Raw genomic sequence first — 17,986 nt, forward strand, 5'->3', positions numbered from 1 at the left:
AGGGCGCTGGCGAAACGGAGGGGGAGGACAGGGTTGGGGAGGGACAAGGAAGAGGCCAGAGTAAGCAATGGATGTGGTGGCCTGAGAGAAGGTGAGCTGACCCAGCAAGCAGGAGGAGAGAGGTGTGGGGTGGGCAGAGAAACTGCCGAAGGCCATGGCTCTGCAGCTGAGCCTAGAGAAGGGAACCTGGGGGCAGCAGAGTTCACCGTGACCGAGGAAAAGCTGGGGACGTGGGCAAAGAAGAGCCTCGAGACGGGTGGCGGTGCTGTGGCTAGAGAGAGACATTCGGGGAAAGGGTCCATGAATTCTGAAGTGGTCAGAGGCCTGGCCTCTCCGCCCAGAGGTGAGGGTCACCGCTAGAGCCGAAGCCACCTTGACGTGTCAGCCCAGTGTTTTTCCTGACCCTTATGACAAAAGGGTCACGGAGCCGCAGTGAAGGAATCTGTTGTCAGTGGAAACCGCAAATGAGATCACCTGCAGAAGAGAGATTCTTCTGATGGTGGAAGCCAGGCTTTGTTTGTCCGAGCTTGAAAGTGATTCACGAGAAAATGCGGAGCGGTGGTGTATTCTGGCTCTGCTTTCTAAGTCACCAGTCACATTTTTTTCTTTTGTAATGCTTCACCCAGAGAATAGCCATAGAAATAGGCCTACCAATCTGGCTGCAGAACTGCACTTTTCTTCTTCGTTTTTAATTGTTCTCTTTCATTTGATTAGACTTGTTTCCTGCTCCCCCTATCGCTTTTTTTTCTCCCAAGCATGAGGCCTTGCATACACATAACCACATCTGGCACTGACGGCCTCCTCCCCAGAGAGAACCCAGTTGGGGACTTGTTACATCCCGATTTGGGCCACGTCGGGACTTGTTGAAAATAGCCTTTTTAATAGATTGCATATTTCCCAGTATGAACTAGCCCCCAGACAGTCGTGGTGCCTGCCACTCTTGTACTCTTGGTGACTTTTTGTGTGTGGTGCTTTGGAAACTTAGAGCTCGGGGAGCCTTTGAAGTGCTCTGCATGATCTCACACAACTGGGGTGGTGGTAGGGCCGGGAAGCAGGGTAGATATTGCTGCTTCTGTCACCTTTCCTCTCTGTAGTTGTAGTTATTCCCCAAAGTTCATGGTAGATGAAGCATATCCCCTGCCTTGACCAATCCTCTATTGAAGTCTTTTCGAATGCCACAATGTTCTGTACAATGATGTTGCTGACAAAAGAATCACCCCTGCAGCCCTCTGTACCTCCTTTCTAGGATAAAATGCAGGTTGACCAAGAAGAAGGCCATCAGAAATGCCACGCAGAGCACACTCCTGAAGAAGAAATTGACCATACTGGTGCCAAGACCAAGGTTGGTGTTTTCCTCCTCGCTGTACACGCAGGCCTGCCTGCCTTCTTAGTTATGCTGAGAGTGGGTTAGAATTTAACAAGATTATTCTTATAGCTAATTTAAGAAAAGAATTAAATATTGTATTTTATGAGGTTTATTTAAAGATCATTAAAAATCAAGGAATAAAGAGGATACAAAATAAAATGGCTGGTTAGCCATTGTCAAATTTTCCCCACCTTACCACCATCACTACTGATGCTGCATCATGCAAAAAAAGAGAGTCTGGGAGGCGTTACTGCCAGTTAAATACCAATAACACAGGAGAGATTTTAAGGAATTTTGGGGAAATCTTCATTCAAAATGTTCAAAATCTTCATTTATACATTCCCCCCTGAGACCCATGGAAGACTAGCCTCTCCAGTGGGTCTTGTAAACATAACCAATTTTGAAATGATAATAATTCTAATAATTTGAGGATAAGAGGAAAAGAGAGTAAAGCCAATGATTGCTAGACCCATTGACAAAAAGCCAGTTAGGGGGCAGTCCCCTTCGGCATAAGAGTATACATTCCAAATAACCTCTCCTGCGTCTCCACATTGGGGAGAAAACCTTCTCTGTAACTTGGGAATTCAGAAAGTTAATTGAAAAAAGTAGAGAGGGAGAAGGTTTTTTGTTGCTATGTTTCAGTTTGACATATTTACAAAGAAATTAATAAATGTCTTAAACAGATGCTCTATTGTTTGAGTTTAAACAGAATGTTATCTACTCCTCCATAGCATGCGTTCTTTGCTTGAGGTTATTTATTTCTTTGCTACAGATTAAATGGCTCACTTGAAGCCAGATTTAGACATAGATTCTTTCATTGGATTTTGCTCTCCACAGCCAGCACCTGCAGATAAGCCAGAGCGAGCAAACCAGAACATTAAAAAAGGAAAAGTCAAGAGTATTGATTTGCCCATCCAGAGTAGCCTGCATAGACAGCTGGGCCAGGATATTATCAATAGTTACATAGAAAATGAGGTAAGTACACCTGGGATTGGTATTAGAGTGGTTTGTAGTTTTTTTATGGAACTTCAACTCATTTTTTGAAAATGGAGTTTCATTGCATTTAAGCTTACTGCATCATAAATGAATATTTAACATAATTGCTACATGTTGAACAAAACTTTAGTTAAACCTGGAGAGCCGCTCTTTTTTGTGGTGTCAAAGAATTGCAAATTGAAGGGATTTCTGTCAATTGGGGAATAGCTGGATAAATTGTGGTACGTGCTTGTGATGGAATACTATTGTGCTCTAAGAAACAACAACAAGCAAGATGCTTTCAGAAAAACCTGGGAAGACTTCTATGAACTGATGCAAAATGAAGTGAGCAGTAGGAGAGCATTATATACAATAACACCTGTATTTTAAGGCTGATCAACTCTGAAAGGCTTAGCTCTACTGAGCAATACAACAATTCAAGACATTTTGAAAGGATCCATAATGAAAAATGCTTTCCTCCTCCAGAGAGAACTGGTGAACTCCTCAGTACAGATGAATGTATAATTTTTTACTTTATGTTTCTTGATTTTTCTTTTTTGTAACATGGCATATAATATGGAAATGACTTCGCATGTATAATTGACATGATACCGTTTGCCTTCTCAATGGGCAAAGTTGCCTGGAAAGAGGGAGAAAATTTGGAACTCATTTTTTTTTTCAATGAATGTTAAAGTATGATTATTCAAAAGAAAGACAATCTCTGACCTCGAGTTTACAGTCTAATAATACCTATTATTGTTCCTGACAGTGACACCAAAGGAGAATATAGCTTAGTAGCCTTCTAAAGAATGTTAACCAGGACACCGAATTCACATGTACTCGAGTCCTTCGTGAATTTCATTGACAAGATTAAATTAGATAAAATATGAAGAAGCCCGTACTGTCTGGAATTTTCCTTGGCCACTTTTCATTCTTTGTAACATTTTTGTTGTAGAATTTTGTTGATTTCTTAGCCCTTTATTTTTTCAGTGTTGCTCTTTGTCAGATGAAAGCTGATTTATAAAGGAATTCTGGGTTCACACAATTGTCAGCCAGAGCCTTTTCTTCCTTTATAAGCATGAAAAGGAGACTAGTTCAGACAAGCCCTCGGTCTTGTTTTTGTTTTTCAATCGTGTCACAATATTGGAATCCAGTACATTGGGGTGAAAACATTTGTATTTTGTTAAATAAGGGCTGATAGGAAGCTTGTGCCATGTACTAACTGGGCTGACATGTCTCTTGACTAGGGAAAGATGATCATGCAGGACAAGCTAGAGAAAGAAAGAAACGATGCCAAAAATGCAGTTGAAGAGTACGTGTATGATTTCAGAGACAAGCTGTGCAATGTCTATGAGAAATTTGTCACTGTGGAAGTAAGAGAAGAGCTTTTTAATTTTCTTATTTCTCTTTTTTTTAGGCTGTGTTTTAACTTAAAAAAAAAAAAGCTTTTTTAAGCATTTATTTAGAAACTAACCACTTGGCCATGAAACTTTGATTTCCTTTATATTTAAATGAAGATGATGAATCCAAATTATTGGAGAATTCATGGGTTGGGAAGGGAGGGTGGGCAGGCTTCTATGGGATTTGGGTGATCAGCTCCTCACCCTTGGGCGGAGATGTGCATCTTCCCTGAAAAGAGCAATGGGTGTCAAACTAAGACGAAGGCAGTCCAAGGCTTCAGTGAGGCTAGCTGTCCAACTTACTCAGTTCAACTCTGTAGAGGGACATTAACTAGAAGGAGAAACCCAGACACAGAATCCTTGGTTTTGTGTCCAGGGTGACAGAAAATCCTTTTCCTGTAAGGGAAAGTATACTAAATAATATGGAAGAAAGTCCATTGACTATACTCTCTCCCCAAGTCTTTCTGCAGATAGGATATATATCGCCATCTCACAAATCAAAATTGCCCCATTGCTGTTGACCTGATAGCTTGCAGCCTTTTTTTCTTTCTTAATGGTGGGGATATGCTAAAGCCCAGTTTTAAAACCTTAAAAATGACACGGACAATTCCAGTTGGCCTTCTGCACATGATTTGTTGGGTGTGAGGAATTTTCAAGGAAACATTTTCAATCTAATTGTTCTTAAACTTGGACCTCTAGGATTCAAGTAAACTGTCTTCAATGTTGGAAGATACTGAAAATTGGCTTTATGAAGATGGAGAAGACCAACCAAAACAAATTTATGTGGATAAACTCCAGGAATTGAAGGTAATATTTTGAGAGAATGAGAATGAGTCATAATGGATAGAGACTTGACCTAGGAGTCAGGAAGACCTGAGTTCAAATCTGATCTCAGATACTTACTAGCTCTGTGACCTTGGGTAAGTCACTTAGTCTTCTTTTCCTCAATTTTCTCATCTATAAAATGAGCTAGAGAAGGAAATGGCAAACTACTTAAGTATCTTTATTTTTAAAAATCCAAAAGATGATTCGGGATGCTGACTTTAAATGATCACTCCATTACAAATATTAATAATATGAAAATGGGTTTTGAACAATGATACATGTAACACGTTGGCTTGGGGTGGGTGGGACGGACACATGAATCATATAACCATGGGAAAATATTCTAAATTAATTAAATTAAAAAACAAAAGGGGTCACAAAGAATCAGTCACAAGTAAAACCACTAAACAATAGAATCCTGATAATTCCAGTGATTCTACTCAGGATCTTTTTGTATAAGACAGTAGTATTTTCCTAGTTCCTTTTGTGGTCTTAACAAGAACTGCCTTTTTTAAATACATGCTGTATTTTTTTTGGGGGGGGGGTTACAGAGCACATTGGAAAGGCTATAGTATTTTAGTGTTCTGCCTCTGGTACAACAGAACTATATAGAACAATTCTGCTATATTAATTGACCCTTTTTTGGATATATTTTGGTTAAACTTCCAAGTTTGCATTCTGTTCCAAAAGAAATGATTGAATAAGAATTCTAGGCTGTTGAACCAAAACTTATGGCTTTTTGGACCTTATATAAGGGCATAAAACTCCAAAAGGAAAGGAATATTTAAAATTTCTTTAACTTTATATTGTATTAAATATCTAATGGAAAAATGTTTTGCATGATTGCACTTTATAACATCTATATTGGATTGCTTGCCACCTAAAGGAGAAAGAGAATTTAGAACTCAAAACTTTAAAAAAATATATTTTTTTTTAAAAACAAACCTTTATGTTGTATTGTTTGCTTATTTCTTAGCTTTTTATACAATCTATTGTATAACCAATAAGTAGCAAAGTCCAGTTGTGTCTTGAGTACAGTGGGAAAAATTCACTTTAAGCCATCCGGATGGGAATTTTTATTGTCGTTGTTGTTTGTACATTCAGTCTATTTTGCTCCAGCGAGGTTTCCTAGCTTTCTGTTGACAGAAACACATAGATAGAGATTCTAGGAAGTTAATTTTCTAGATCCCAGCTTGTGATTTTATTAGTGAAATGATTTTTTAGAAACAAGTCAGTAGCTGCTAAGCATTTTCGCTGTAGGGAACTAAAGAAAGGGATATGTATTGGTCTTTGGCCAAGTTCCTTGCTCTTGGCTTTTTGCAGAATGTACTGGAAGAAATCATTATTACTATGTTTCAAGAGATTTCATTGTTGTCTATTTCTGAAGCTAGTGCAGGACATCCCGCCCCCCTGTCCCGTTACCAAGCTTCAAAATTGGGCTTCATCTTTTGTTATTTTTAAAGCCTCAAATGTGCTTGGATTTTTTTTTCTTTCTCTTTTGCTGACAGAAATTTGGGCAGCCTATCCAAATTCGGTACATAGAACATGAAGAGAGACCAAAAGCATTAAACGACTTGGGAAAGAAGATCCAACTACTTATGAAAGTGGTAGAAGCATTTAAAAACAAGGTACCAAATATGTGGAGAAAAGGGGAAAAGGGAGGACACTCATGCTTTAGTTTGTAAGACTACATATTGATTTTCAGGCTAACACTAATAAATGAACTCTGAATTGTTTCAGTATTCCCAGAGAAGATAGGTTAATTATATGTAAATAAAGTAAAATTTTATGTAAGTAAAATTTGAAAGAATCAAAACTCACTGAAGAGCTGATATGCCCTAGGAAGCCAAGCAGCTTTATAATTCCATTGACATTTCTCTCTCTGAAATCACTGATCACCAATTTGTTTTTCAAGTGTGTACCCTTTATTTTTTAACCTCTTTGTCCATTCTAATTCCTTCCATTTCTTTTTCTCTTATTGCTATTGCTAGCATTTCTAATACAGTATTAAATTATATTGCTGATAATGGACATCTTTGTTTCACTTTGATCTCATAGAGAAGACTTCTAACTCATCCCTGTTGTAGATAATGTTTGCTAATTGTTTTAAGTATATATCTATTATTATTCTAAGGAAAAATTCATTTATACCTATGCTTATAAGTGTTTTAGTAGGAAGGAGTGTTGTATTTTGTCAAAAGCTTTTTCTGCATCTATCGATATAGTCATATGGTTTTTGTTACTTTTTTTGTTGATGTAATCACTTTTTTCCCCCAATTTTTTTCAGTTCTATATTTAGTAAATCACCAACACCATTAAAAAACATTTAAATAAACAAATGCATAAAAAGGATTATGTACAGAATCACAAAATCATTTACTTTTTGTTTTTACAATTTGTTTAAATTTACAATTTGTTTAAATTTACAATTTGTTTAAAAGCATGTAAATCATATAGGCATGCTTCTATAAACATCCTCTGCTTTTATGTTCCCTTTGGATTTGTTTTACTTGGATGCTTTTTTCTTTTGGTTTTGTGGCTGTTTTTTTGTTTGTTTGTTTTTTAATGTAACATAGTATAAATTCTCTTTCTCTTCCTATATTTCCCTTTTCTATTTCTAATATTTTTCATTTCTAAGAATATAATACAATCTGTTGCACGTATGTTATTTCCAATTATTTACAAAGCTTCCATAAATATTCTCATATACATATCTTTTTACCCTCTCAATAATGCCCTTGACCTAATCCTAGTAATGGGGCTCCTAGATCAACGAGCATGAATAGTTTTATAGTTCTTAATGTGTATTTCTGTTTTGTTTTCTAAAAATAATTCACAGCTGCTCTACCAATGTAATATTGGGTCTTTTTCTTCATGTTCCTATCAGCATTTAATTTGATCAATTTAATCTATCTGGTTCTCAGGGAACATACATTACCAGGGCTATATTTGGCTAGATTGGCCCTTAGACAGCAGACATAGTCTGTTACCAGACCATACTCTTTCCAAAACCAAGTCTTTCCACCTTTGTGATACCCAATAGAACTTTTTTTCCAATGCCATAACCACTCCATAGTATGGTGAGACTTAAACAATATTTATGCTCTGTAAACCATTGTTGTCCCATCAGAAACTTGGGTATGGATTATGTATACTATACTTAGGCTCAGATCTACTACTTGCCCCATGTAGGGGTGTGGGGGGGGGGGGAGATAACTGTCCAGATGTCTTATTATATTTAACCTATATAAGGTTTTATTCATCCCCTTAACTTTTTTTATTTTTTGGCTAGTCATATCTAGTTATGAGAGGGGAAAATTTAAGTCCTTTGCTATTATTATTTTGATATCTTTTTCCATGTGTATACCATTTAGCTTTTTCTTTTAAAAATCTAAATGTTATAACTCTTAGTGCATATAGGTCCAGTATTGATAAAGCTTTATTATCCATAGCATTCTCCAGCATAATATAATTAGCCTATTCATCCCTTCCATTTATATCCATTTTAGCCTCACCTCTGTCAAAAATCATAACTGCTATCCCTGCCTTCTGAATTAGCTGAGACCCAATATATTTTGCTCTAGCCCCTTGCCTTCACTCTTTGTGTGTCTTTCATTTTCAGTGTATTTTATCTTCTCTGCTATCCATTTTCTTCTCATGGGTGAATTCATGTCATTTACACTCAGTGTCTTAGTTACTAGCTGTGCATTTCCATCTACTCTGTTCCTCCTTGCTGTTTGTCCCACTCTTCCTTTCTTTCTACTGTATCCTATGTCCAATTTCCTTTGACTAATACCTCTCCAATTCACACCTTTTCCCCAAAATCCTCTCTTATCTTTCCCCCTTGCCTTTCTAGTTTCCAAATTAGCCAACCTTTCCAAAGGTCCTTCCATTGAATCTTCTTTTAATTCTTGCTCTTATCTGCCTTCCGAAAAATCCTTTATCCTCCCAACTATGCCCTCCTACTTTTTGATATGAGTTGATTCATATGGATACCTTTTTACAAATGCTGAGACCAATTTTGCCTTTTTAGGACATTCTTATTACTGGCTTCTTTTATTTTGTACTGTCTTGATTACCTGGATTTTTAAAATCATTTTTATATCCTTGCCAGTTTCTTAATATTCTGGCCCATCAGCTATTGGTATACAATCTAAGTTCAATTAGCCATTGCTCTCAAGTTTTTATATATTTATTTAAATACTTTTAAATCATGTCTTTCTGTAACCCCTTGTTTCTGTAATTTTCTGTAACCAACTTGTTGTTAACAAGTTGGAAACTTGACCCCCTAGCATCTCATCCAAATAGAAGTCTTCTCACTGGCCTTTGAGATCTCCTAACTTCACTAAACTATCTGCACTCATCCTCTACCAAAAAGAACTCTGCTCCCTTCCAGAGAAATCTACTCTTCGATGTAGATTACTCACTCCTATCTCCATGCCTTTACCCTCTGGAGAATGCATTGCACAATTTTCAACCTTTTAGAACCCTGGAACAATTCATGTTCTCCTCAGGAAGCCTTTTTGAATTAGTTCCAGCCTATTCTGCTCACTCGTTTCTTCCTAGTTGCCATAGTCATTGATGCTGCTAATCCATGCTCATTTGTATATTCTTTTATATACAGGTCTTAGTGTTGACTGTTTTTGTTTAAATGTGAACACCTTTGCCTGGATTGTTGCTTTTCTGTCTTCTCTCATATGGCCACTTAGGATAAAAAGAATACATGTCATGTGACCGTGTGCTTTAAATAGGCCTTTTTTTTTAAAATTAGGATGAAAAGTACGAGCACTTAGATGCTGCTGATATGGAAAAGGTGGAAAAATTTATCAATGAAGCCATGAATTGGTTGAACAGTAAGATGAATGCACAGAACAAATTAAGCCTCACTCAAGACCCTATGGTGAAAGTAGCAGAAATAGTCTCCAAGTCCAAGGTAAGGTCACAGCAGGACCATCATTGCTCTCTATGTGGTATCATTTGAATTTCGTCCCTAGTGTAGAGAATATCATTTCTGTGGGGTTTGGGTCTTCTCTAATTAGGTGGTCAAGGAATAGGAGGTAGGGATCAGGCAGCATCAGGTAAAAAGAAGATGGGCATTGAAGCTTCTTTTTTTTTTTAACTGCAGAACAAAAAGTAGTCCTAGAAGGGATCACACCACAAGAGGGAAGTGACCTGCAGAAATTATTACACGTTATATACGATCCTCTTTTTGTATTCTCCTGCTTTGTTTGGTGTTTTAAGTTCAGAATAAAATAATAAATAAATAAAACAAAAAGTATTCCACGTCTGAGAACTTGAAAAATTACGTTATTGCAACTCTTAACTTCAGGAAATAAGAGGGCAGCTAGGTGACTCAGTAGATTGAGAGCCAAGCCTACAGCAAATCTGGCCTCAGACATGTGACCCTGAGCAAGTCACTTAACCCCCAATGCCTGACCCTTACTTCTTTTCTGCTTTGGAACCTACATAGTATTGATTCTAAGACGGAAGACAAGGGTTTAAGGAAAAGATTACAATAAGAATTTAAGGGGATGGAATTGGGAGGAATAATGAATATACCACTTTATGGTTTCCCATAATCTCATATAATAACTACTTACTGATATGACAATTAAAAAAGAAAAGACAAGTTCATGCAGATGAGCATCAAACACAGTGTTTCAATGCCTATTCAAATATAATCATTTCTCTTAATTTAATGCCATCAGGAGCTGGATACTTTTTGTAATCCCATCATTTACAAGGCCAAGCCCAAAGTGGAAGCGTCTGAAGAGCAGGCGAAAGCGAATGGTGAGCACAATGGACCAATGAATGGACAGAGCGCGACTGAAAGTAAGCCTGAAGCCCCCAAGGAAGGCTCCCCGCACACTAAACCTCCTGGCGAGATGGAAGTGGACTAAGGTGCCACGGGGGTCTCCGTCGCGTATTCTGACAGTGCAAGTAACCGCAGGGCCCACATTCTTCTTTGCATCTGGGACACCCAACAGATGTTCCGTTGTTCTTAGCCATTTTGTCATTTGTTCTTTGCAGTAGTTTTGAAAAGTGTTTTATATTGAGTGCACCTCTGATGTTCATTTCCAATGATTAATGCTGCTTAGGTGAAGCTTTAGCTGAATAGATTGTATACGTCAGTTTAAGCTTTCCCGCTGTATCTTATATCAGACATGCAGAATCGATAGAAAGATGGCAACAATCTACCTTATTTAAAGCTTCTCTTGTGGATAAACCTCAGCTCCTTTATTCAGGAAAGGACACTGTATTGCACTACTGATGCGGAAGTGTAGATTTAATTGCATCATTATTTTGGGGGGGAAATTGGAATTGAAGTGGTTTAAAGCCATTGAAGCACTGACCTTTTTCTAGTTATTGTATTGTTATAATTTAAATATTAAAACAAATAAGAGGTTAGCTCACAAACTAGTCCATCTCATTGATGTACGGTGAGAAATCAAGGTTTTCTTGTCATTGTCACACAAATGAACAAAAACACGCGCATTTCAAAAGGAAAACACAATTTTGCATTGTGGTGACACCAGCAATATATTTCCTTCACCAAAAACACGGCTTGGATATTTACTTGCTCCCCGCTTCACATTTATTTTGCTAGCGATGATCGTCTGCTTTGGCTGAAGAGCAAGCTGCCTCCTCCTGCCGTGGCTAAGATAGCTGAATGACTTCAAGAACAATCACATTGCTAGCTTGGTTCAGCCTTGCTTCCCTGATCTTGCGATTTGGTTTAGTTTTACCTGGTACTCTGATTGGGAGCCATCTCCCCTGGCTTCTGAACAAACACCAGACTTGAACGGAGAGCACAGGAGAGCGCCTCTGCCTCGGGCTTTGAGAATCCCACGGACACCTGGTGTGGCAAAATTCAGCTTGTGTTGTGATTTCCGCAGTTACGTAATCCACTCACAGCGGGGCCCTCAGGTGTGATGCTTCTCTTGAAATTTGTTGTCAGTGGGGCTCTTAACCCTCTGACTCAGCCCCCATGGCCCAGTTCTGCCCCCACACTGAAGCCTCCAAATGCAGTGTGGACGCACCACTGAAAGGATTTCCGTGCTGTTGGAAAAGCTCTCTTTGGTAACGAGGTAGAACTTTGGGCCGATGGGCCCAGGTTTAAGCTTTGATCTTTGTTCTTCTGCACCTACCTATGCAAATCCAAAGTGGCGAGCACAGGCTCTCGATCCTCAGTGTTTCTAGGAGGGGGTGTTTGATTGCAGGCTGGGCTAGAAGCAGCAGGTGCGTCCGTGGCATTTTATTTGCATGTTAAGAAGTCCACAGGCATGTTGACATCCCCAGGTGCCGGCAGCTCCCAATGCCTTCCATCCTGCACACGCTTGTAACCCGCTTGGTGTATTGAAGTGTAGTCCCTACAGAACTCTTCTGGAAGCAGGTACAAGCACTTATCCTGACCACGGGTTTGTTTAGGGTTGTGGAAGGTGGTGCTGACCACTGCTGACCACTGAGGCCTGCAGAACTGAGTCTTCAACAGCGACCTGGGGCTAGACGGGAGCTTTGGGGGCTTTCCAGTGTGTTGTATGTGTGTCCTCATATGTACGTGAAGGGCACACACACACCTATCCCATATGGACCCTTACGTAACATCTAGCCTGTAACCTCGAAACCAGTCATTCTGTATCTCTGAATAGAGAAAGAGGCCTCTCCAAGTAAGTTAGACAGCACGTCATTTCTCCCCACTTTCTGGATGAAGATGGAGCACTGGCCCACCAGGCACTAGGACTTCCTGTTTTTCTCCAAAGGTATATCATATGGGCCCTTACAGACTCTAGGAAGATGTTCTTGGATTCCTTTCTTATTACATTATCCACAATATAGATATTTGTAACTCAGTAAAATCAGCCCATATGTAGTATAAGACGACCAATCATCCAGTGGACTTTTTAACTTCTGTACTGTGCTAGAGAATCCCATCGAAATAAAGATGAAGCTAGCATTTAAAAGATAGAAATTGTTTAGTCAAAAAAAAAAGTTGCATTGCATGGCAAAATCGTCAAATTAAAACTTGAAAAGTAGTCTAGGAAAATTTTAAACTGTAGAATTAATGAGAAATTTTAATATCTGGGGTACTTTGGCTTTAAAAAAACAAAGCAAGACAAAATGCCACTGATAGCTCCCTAGGGAGTTGGTGGGGTGGAAGGGTCTGGAACCAAAATGGGGCAGGAAAAGGTAAGAGAACAAATGACTAAACGTCTACGATTATATCTATCAAATCATAATCTCTGGTATAGATTATGAAACAGGCTGCATTTTGAGAACACAGCCAAAATAAGTGACCTGAAGAACTATGCCGTCTGAGCAACAGACGGCCAGTTCTTAAAAGCTAGGGATAAAACTTTTCTATAAGAATGAAGAGAGGATAGTGATTTTTCTTTGGTTTGTTTAAAGGAAAACTATAGGGGCAAAGGAGCACATTTTGTTTTTTTTCTCCACAAAACCGTGTTCTCTATTAAAATTCTTAATCTGTATAGCCTTTGAGATGACCCCAAGAAGCTTTGTTAATTTTCCATAAAGGAATGCAGATGTGTGAGGCCCTCCATAGGTTAATTCATATAATGATTAAGAGAACGCACTCTGGGGAAGCCGCTATTTCATTTATGAGGGATCAAAACTACTCCAGGGGAGGAAAATGTTCTTTATTCGAAAACCCTAGGGACCCAGTTTATCAGTACTATAAAACTAAGCATTAAGAATGCACTCAAAGTAGCCTATTTAAAGACAAGTAAGGTATTGTATAAAGTTGTGCTGTTTCTGTTTAGCTCTTTGTGCATGGCCATCCTGTTTTTATGGATGCTTTCCCCAAACAGTTGGAATTTTTTGGAAGGCCTAGATCCTATTATCCAATTAGAATTTTGTTCTGAGTTTATTTTGTAGTTAGTGTTGGCAGTCTTTAAATATCTGTACAGCTTTTCTGATGAACTTAACGTGTTTATGCCTTTCCTTGCATGTTAAGGAGTAAATCCTTCCATAAAACCCATTAACATTTCATAAAGGAGAACCAAATCATATTAATTGATAGTAAACAAAAATGAGTTTGTTTTACTTCCCTTTCCACATCTGTCTGGAATTCCTCTACCTTTGGCTTTGCTTGTTTTTGTTACTGTTTTGTTGTTGGTTTTGTATATTTGAAATTATTTATGTCCAACACAGATGATATTCACGTAGTTAGAGTCAAAGTTCTTTTCAGCTCTGATTTTGGTCAGTCTACAAGTATTCCGACCATTATGTTATAGTGTGACAGAAAAGGTTTTGTAGATTTCATGAAATTGATTGGAAGAGAAGAGCATCTCATATTTTTGGCAGAAACAATATATAGTTATAGTTTGCATCCAAAGTTATTTGATAGTGTTTACAAATTCTTTGTTGTTGAAATTTGGTTCTGTGACATTTAACTAGCTAGATGCGTAGTAGGTGTTAAAGGTCTTTTAAAGCCCTTAACCTTTTTAATCAGTGGACTTTACAGAATGTTTGTGTTTTAGCTTTGGCGAGTTAATGCTGTTTATCAGTGACCCCTCTTTAAAGTGATCTTTAGAAGAATTTCAGTTCTAATGCATTTCGCCTTCTCAGATAACAGTTTGTCATAACTATAACTTAGGAAATTGCTTATTAAACAAACAGTAAATTTCAGGAGTTAAATTCTTTTCTGGCCAACAATTGAGTTGCTGATTCATTCTGCAACTACTATAGTTTTATCTAGTCTAATCTACAAAGTAATAACTAGAATGAAACTAAATCTCCAAGAAAACTTTTCCACAAAAATAAATAGCTCAATAAAAGAAAGCAACAAGTCCAGAAGAGCTACCATAGCTATTTCACTACAGATTTTCATTTAAAGTCACTTTAGATATTGTTTGTTTGGAAGAGGAATCAATTTCCCTCCCCTCAAAGCACTGGTTTTATAATTAATAACCCAAATGACTCAGTGCTGGCTTTGGTGGTAGTTTTTCTTCAAATTGTGGGCACATCTGAAGATATAATTACTTTTGGAAAAGCTTGCCAACAGGCCTAGCATTTTATGAGGTGTGGCTAGTAGGAAAGAATGTTTTACCATAAGTTTGTGGGTCAAAAATGGCAATATTTTAGATATTCTTCAAGTTTAAATATAAATGGAATTTCCAGTTGGTTACCAGAGTTTGAAAGAAGGATTTTGATTAATTTTTGTTAAAAATTCAGTTTGTAAAAGGTGAAGTTGCCAGGAAGCCCTTAGACTCATGCATCCTTAATTCTTTCAATTTGACTATTATACCAGCTAATCTGAAGAAAAGCGCTTTTCCTTTTCTTTCACAAATCACTTGTTCTTTAAACATCCTATTATCCAACCCAGAACAGTTTTATGATTTTCAAAAATTTATTTCACATTATCTTTATTCTTTTGCTATAACTAACTTTTTTAGGCCTCCCAGATTCCAGGCTTTTATTTGTTAGAAATGGTTTTCATTTTGAAAGAATGTACATGTGGGTGGGCATGCACACGTGTGCATATGTGTGTGTTAGTCCATGTCTTTTTTTTTTTTTGCTTTTATTCTCAATTCTTTTTTCCCAGACATTAGTGTAATTTCTTAGTATTCAATTACTCTCATGAATAATTTGGTTTTCAATATCATCTTTTTCCATTCATTCTTCAGGTTTCTTCTGTTGCTTTTTTGCTCATGTTTTAAAATAAAAACAATCTCAGTGTCCCAGTGTATGATTCCTAAGATGCACTAATATAATTAACTTCGGAAGTGTACAGGGTTTTTTCCTTCAGTCTGATCTCTAAATGCTCTGAACTGAGAATTAACTTTCTGTATCCATTATAAGAACCAGCATCCCAGTTCCGATTTTTTTTTTAAATAAAAAAATAGAAACGTAAAAATAATTTTTAATTGTAGGAGTTAAAACTGAAGTAGTCATTTAAGCATTCATCTGCATTTCTTTGGCACAATTCCTCGTCATAGGTCTAAATCTTGATCCTTTTTCTGGTCCCCAAGAAATTGAATTTTAAAAATTTATTTTTGTTTCTCTTTTTATTTTATGAGATTCTTGAACTGTTTTACAACCCAGAATATAGAAGTCACCATTTATTAGAAATAGAGAGGGATATAAGTGAACTTAGAAAAAGTTTTTTCCAAATAATTGATCCTCATCCTTTTTCCTTATGACCAATCACAAGAGAAAAATATCATATCCTCTAAAACATTGTTATATGCATTCCAAGTTACTCATTTTTGGGGTGGGAATAGGAGGTCATTGACATTGTTGACTACAATTACAATTATCCTCTCCTTCTTGGCAGCTTAATTTCTATTCATGTATTTTTTTCCCCTGGTGAAAAAGGAAGGCATCAGTGACCCTCTTGGTTTGGGGGGGGGGGGGGGGGGATATCAGTCATCTGTTCAACAGGGTGCTACAGATGTTTTGACCAAGTGCAATGTCACTCTAAGAAGGTAATAAGTTAAGCATTTTGATATGCTTCACCTGAATTTTAGAAGAACGTGCTTTGGCTCAAATGGTTTTATGATCATGACAACGTGGTAGAGTTCCCAAAGTGCTACTTATCCGCGTGTTTGGCCGAGATTTGTTGGAGAGTGTATGTTATGAACAATTCCCATGGAAAAATGTTTGCAATAAAACTTGACTAGCCAGATAGCAGTGTCAGAGTTTGTAAGATGTGTATTACTGTGTCTGTTAACTCACAGAAGTGAGAGCACACACTCATGTAACGTGTTATAATGGAGAGTGCCCAGTATGTGGACCTTGACTTGTGCCTGTCTGCCGTGACATTTTTATGCAGTTGAAAAGTACACACTCAGCCTCAATTTCTGACAGATGCTGGGACCAGCTTTGCTTGCAAGATTTTGATGTCAAACACAGTCCATTCCATATGAGGCTATTTAATATGTTGTCAATAAACACACTGGCCAAATGGAACTTGAGGCTGTGATGCTTCCCAAAACCAAAAGAAGAGCTTATAAAACAGCAGTTTCCTAATTGGCTAGCAAATATTAGACATTCGTGTGCATGGCAAATCTTCTATTCTACTGCCCAGGCTTATTTCCTTTCTGTTATTAAAGCATTCACGATGCATTTGGGAATTCTACTTGGTTTGGCCTGTGTATAAACTCTAGGATTGTGGCTATATACTTCAAGATTGTTTAGCATATGCCAATGAATTTGAATTTTTTGACTAGTGTTTTTTTCCCCCGGGTTTTCCTCTATGTTCAAAGCATACCTATCCTTTGGGATTGAGATAGAGGGAACTCAAGAATGTGTAGAGGTGCTCTCTCTTTGTTGTATCCCAACCTTGCTGCTGCTATTTATAATATTGGGAAAATACTCCTCCATATGGTATTATCATCATCTTGTTAACAAACTGCTGTGCTTACAATAAATTGTTGTTTGAATTAGTGAGGATACAACAACCATATATGATTTTGGAGTGCTTTTTATACACCTCTATCACAGGTTTGGTCTTTGTTTGTTTAATAGTAAATTATGGGACAAACAGGTGTGGGTGTGGCATAGCTCTGGTCCAGCCTCCTCTTCCTGAAGCCCCAGGCGTGTGGCGGCATGCCCCTGCCAGTAGGAGCACCCTTCCTTAGAGGCGGCGGGTGGTCGATGGTTCCTCTGGATCTGACATCCGAGGCCCTTGCTGAAGAGGAAGCTCATCTGAGAAGTAGTGAAATCTCCCCACATCTCCCTCTATCCTTTTTATAACCCGGAGGTCATTTTCCTTTTGTCTCTGTGATTCCTTTAGGTATGGAATCCTGAACTCAAAGAACTTCGTTTTCATTTCTGAGGCAGTCAAAACTTTAGAGCTGAAAGGGCCAATGTAGCTGTTCTGGCTCCATGTTTCAAACCGAGGACATGTGAGACCAGACAGAAAATGGCTTTGGATGCCTTTGGAACACGCCCTGTTTTCTTACATTTCATCAAAGGATGTGGGGAAAAAGTAGCCAATGCCCCCTGGGAGTTCTCAAGAACTATTCTAGCATCAAACAGCACTGTCTGTCAGGTTCCACCAGTTGGAGGGCCTCGAATATGGGCCTGTGGCTAGACGACATCTTAGACTTGGCGGCCAAGTGGAAAGAAACCCCATCCCCATCATGAGGAGGCTGGCCACTAGGGTAACCCCAGGAGAGGGTGGATGCGGGTAGTGACGAAATGTCAGATATTCTGAAGCATTCAAATTCATTATAATGACTTGGAGAATCACTTTTGCTTTTGGAACTTGCATAACATTCAGCTTTCTCAACTCTGCTGCTCCTTATTTAGTGAGTCATTCATTTTCCATCTGGCATTTCTTGATTGCCTCATTCTGTACAGTCATATTTAACTCCCAAGTATATGTTAACCACTGGATTGGTGATCTATCTATTTGGAGTCATGATATAAAGGCCTAAAAAGTAGGGGAAACCTGTGT

General features: G+C 38.1%; 1 protein-coding gene across 1 annotated transcript in view; it reads left to right on the forward strand.

Moving 5' to 3' along the window:
- The window catches only part of HSPA4L (heat shock protein family A (Hsp70) member 4 like), a 62,747-nt gene extending 45,757 nt beyond the window's left edge, over positions 1-16,990 (forward strand). Inside the window, exons 14-20 of the mRNA XM_001362091.3 lie at positions 1,247-1,342; positions 2,204-2,341; positions 3,589-3,714; positions 4,441-4,548; positions 6,075-6,194; positions 9,338-9,499; positions 10,275-16,990. Of these exons, the coding sequence (XP_001362128.1) occupies positions 1,247-1,342; positions 2,204-2,341; positions 3,589-3,714; positions 4,441-4,548; positions 6,075-6,194; positions 9,338-9,499; positions 10,275-10,466 (942 nt within the window). The 3' untranslated portion in view covers positions 10,467-16,990. The remainder of the gene's footprint in view (positions 1-1,246; positions 1,343-2,203; positions 2,342-3,588; positions 3,715-4,440; positions 4,549-6,074; positions 6,195-9,337; positions 9,500-10,274) is intronic.
- The last annotated feature ends 996 nt before the right edge of the window (positions 16,991-17,986 follow it).

This window comes from Monodelphis domestica, chromosome 6 (genome assembly GCF_027887165.1).
Source record: "Monodelphis domestica isolate mMonDom1 chromosome 6, mMonDom1.pri, whole genome shotgun sequence".
NCBI classification, from domain to species: domain Eukaryota; kingdom Metazoa; phylum Chordata; class Mammalia; order Didelphimorphia; family Didelphidae; genus Monodelphis; species Monodelphis domestica.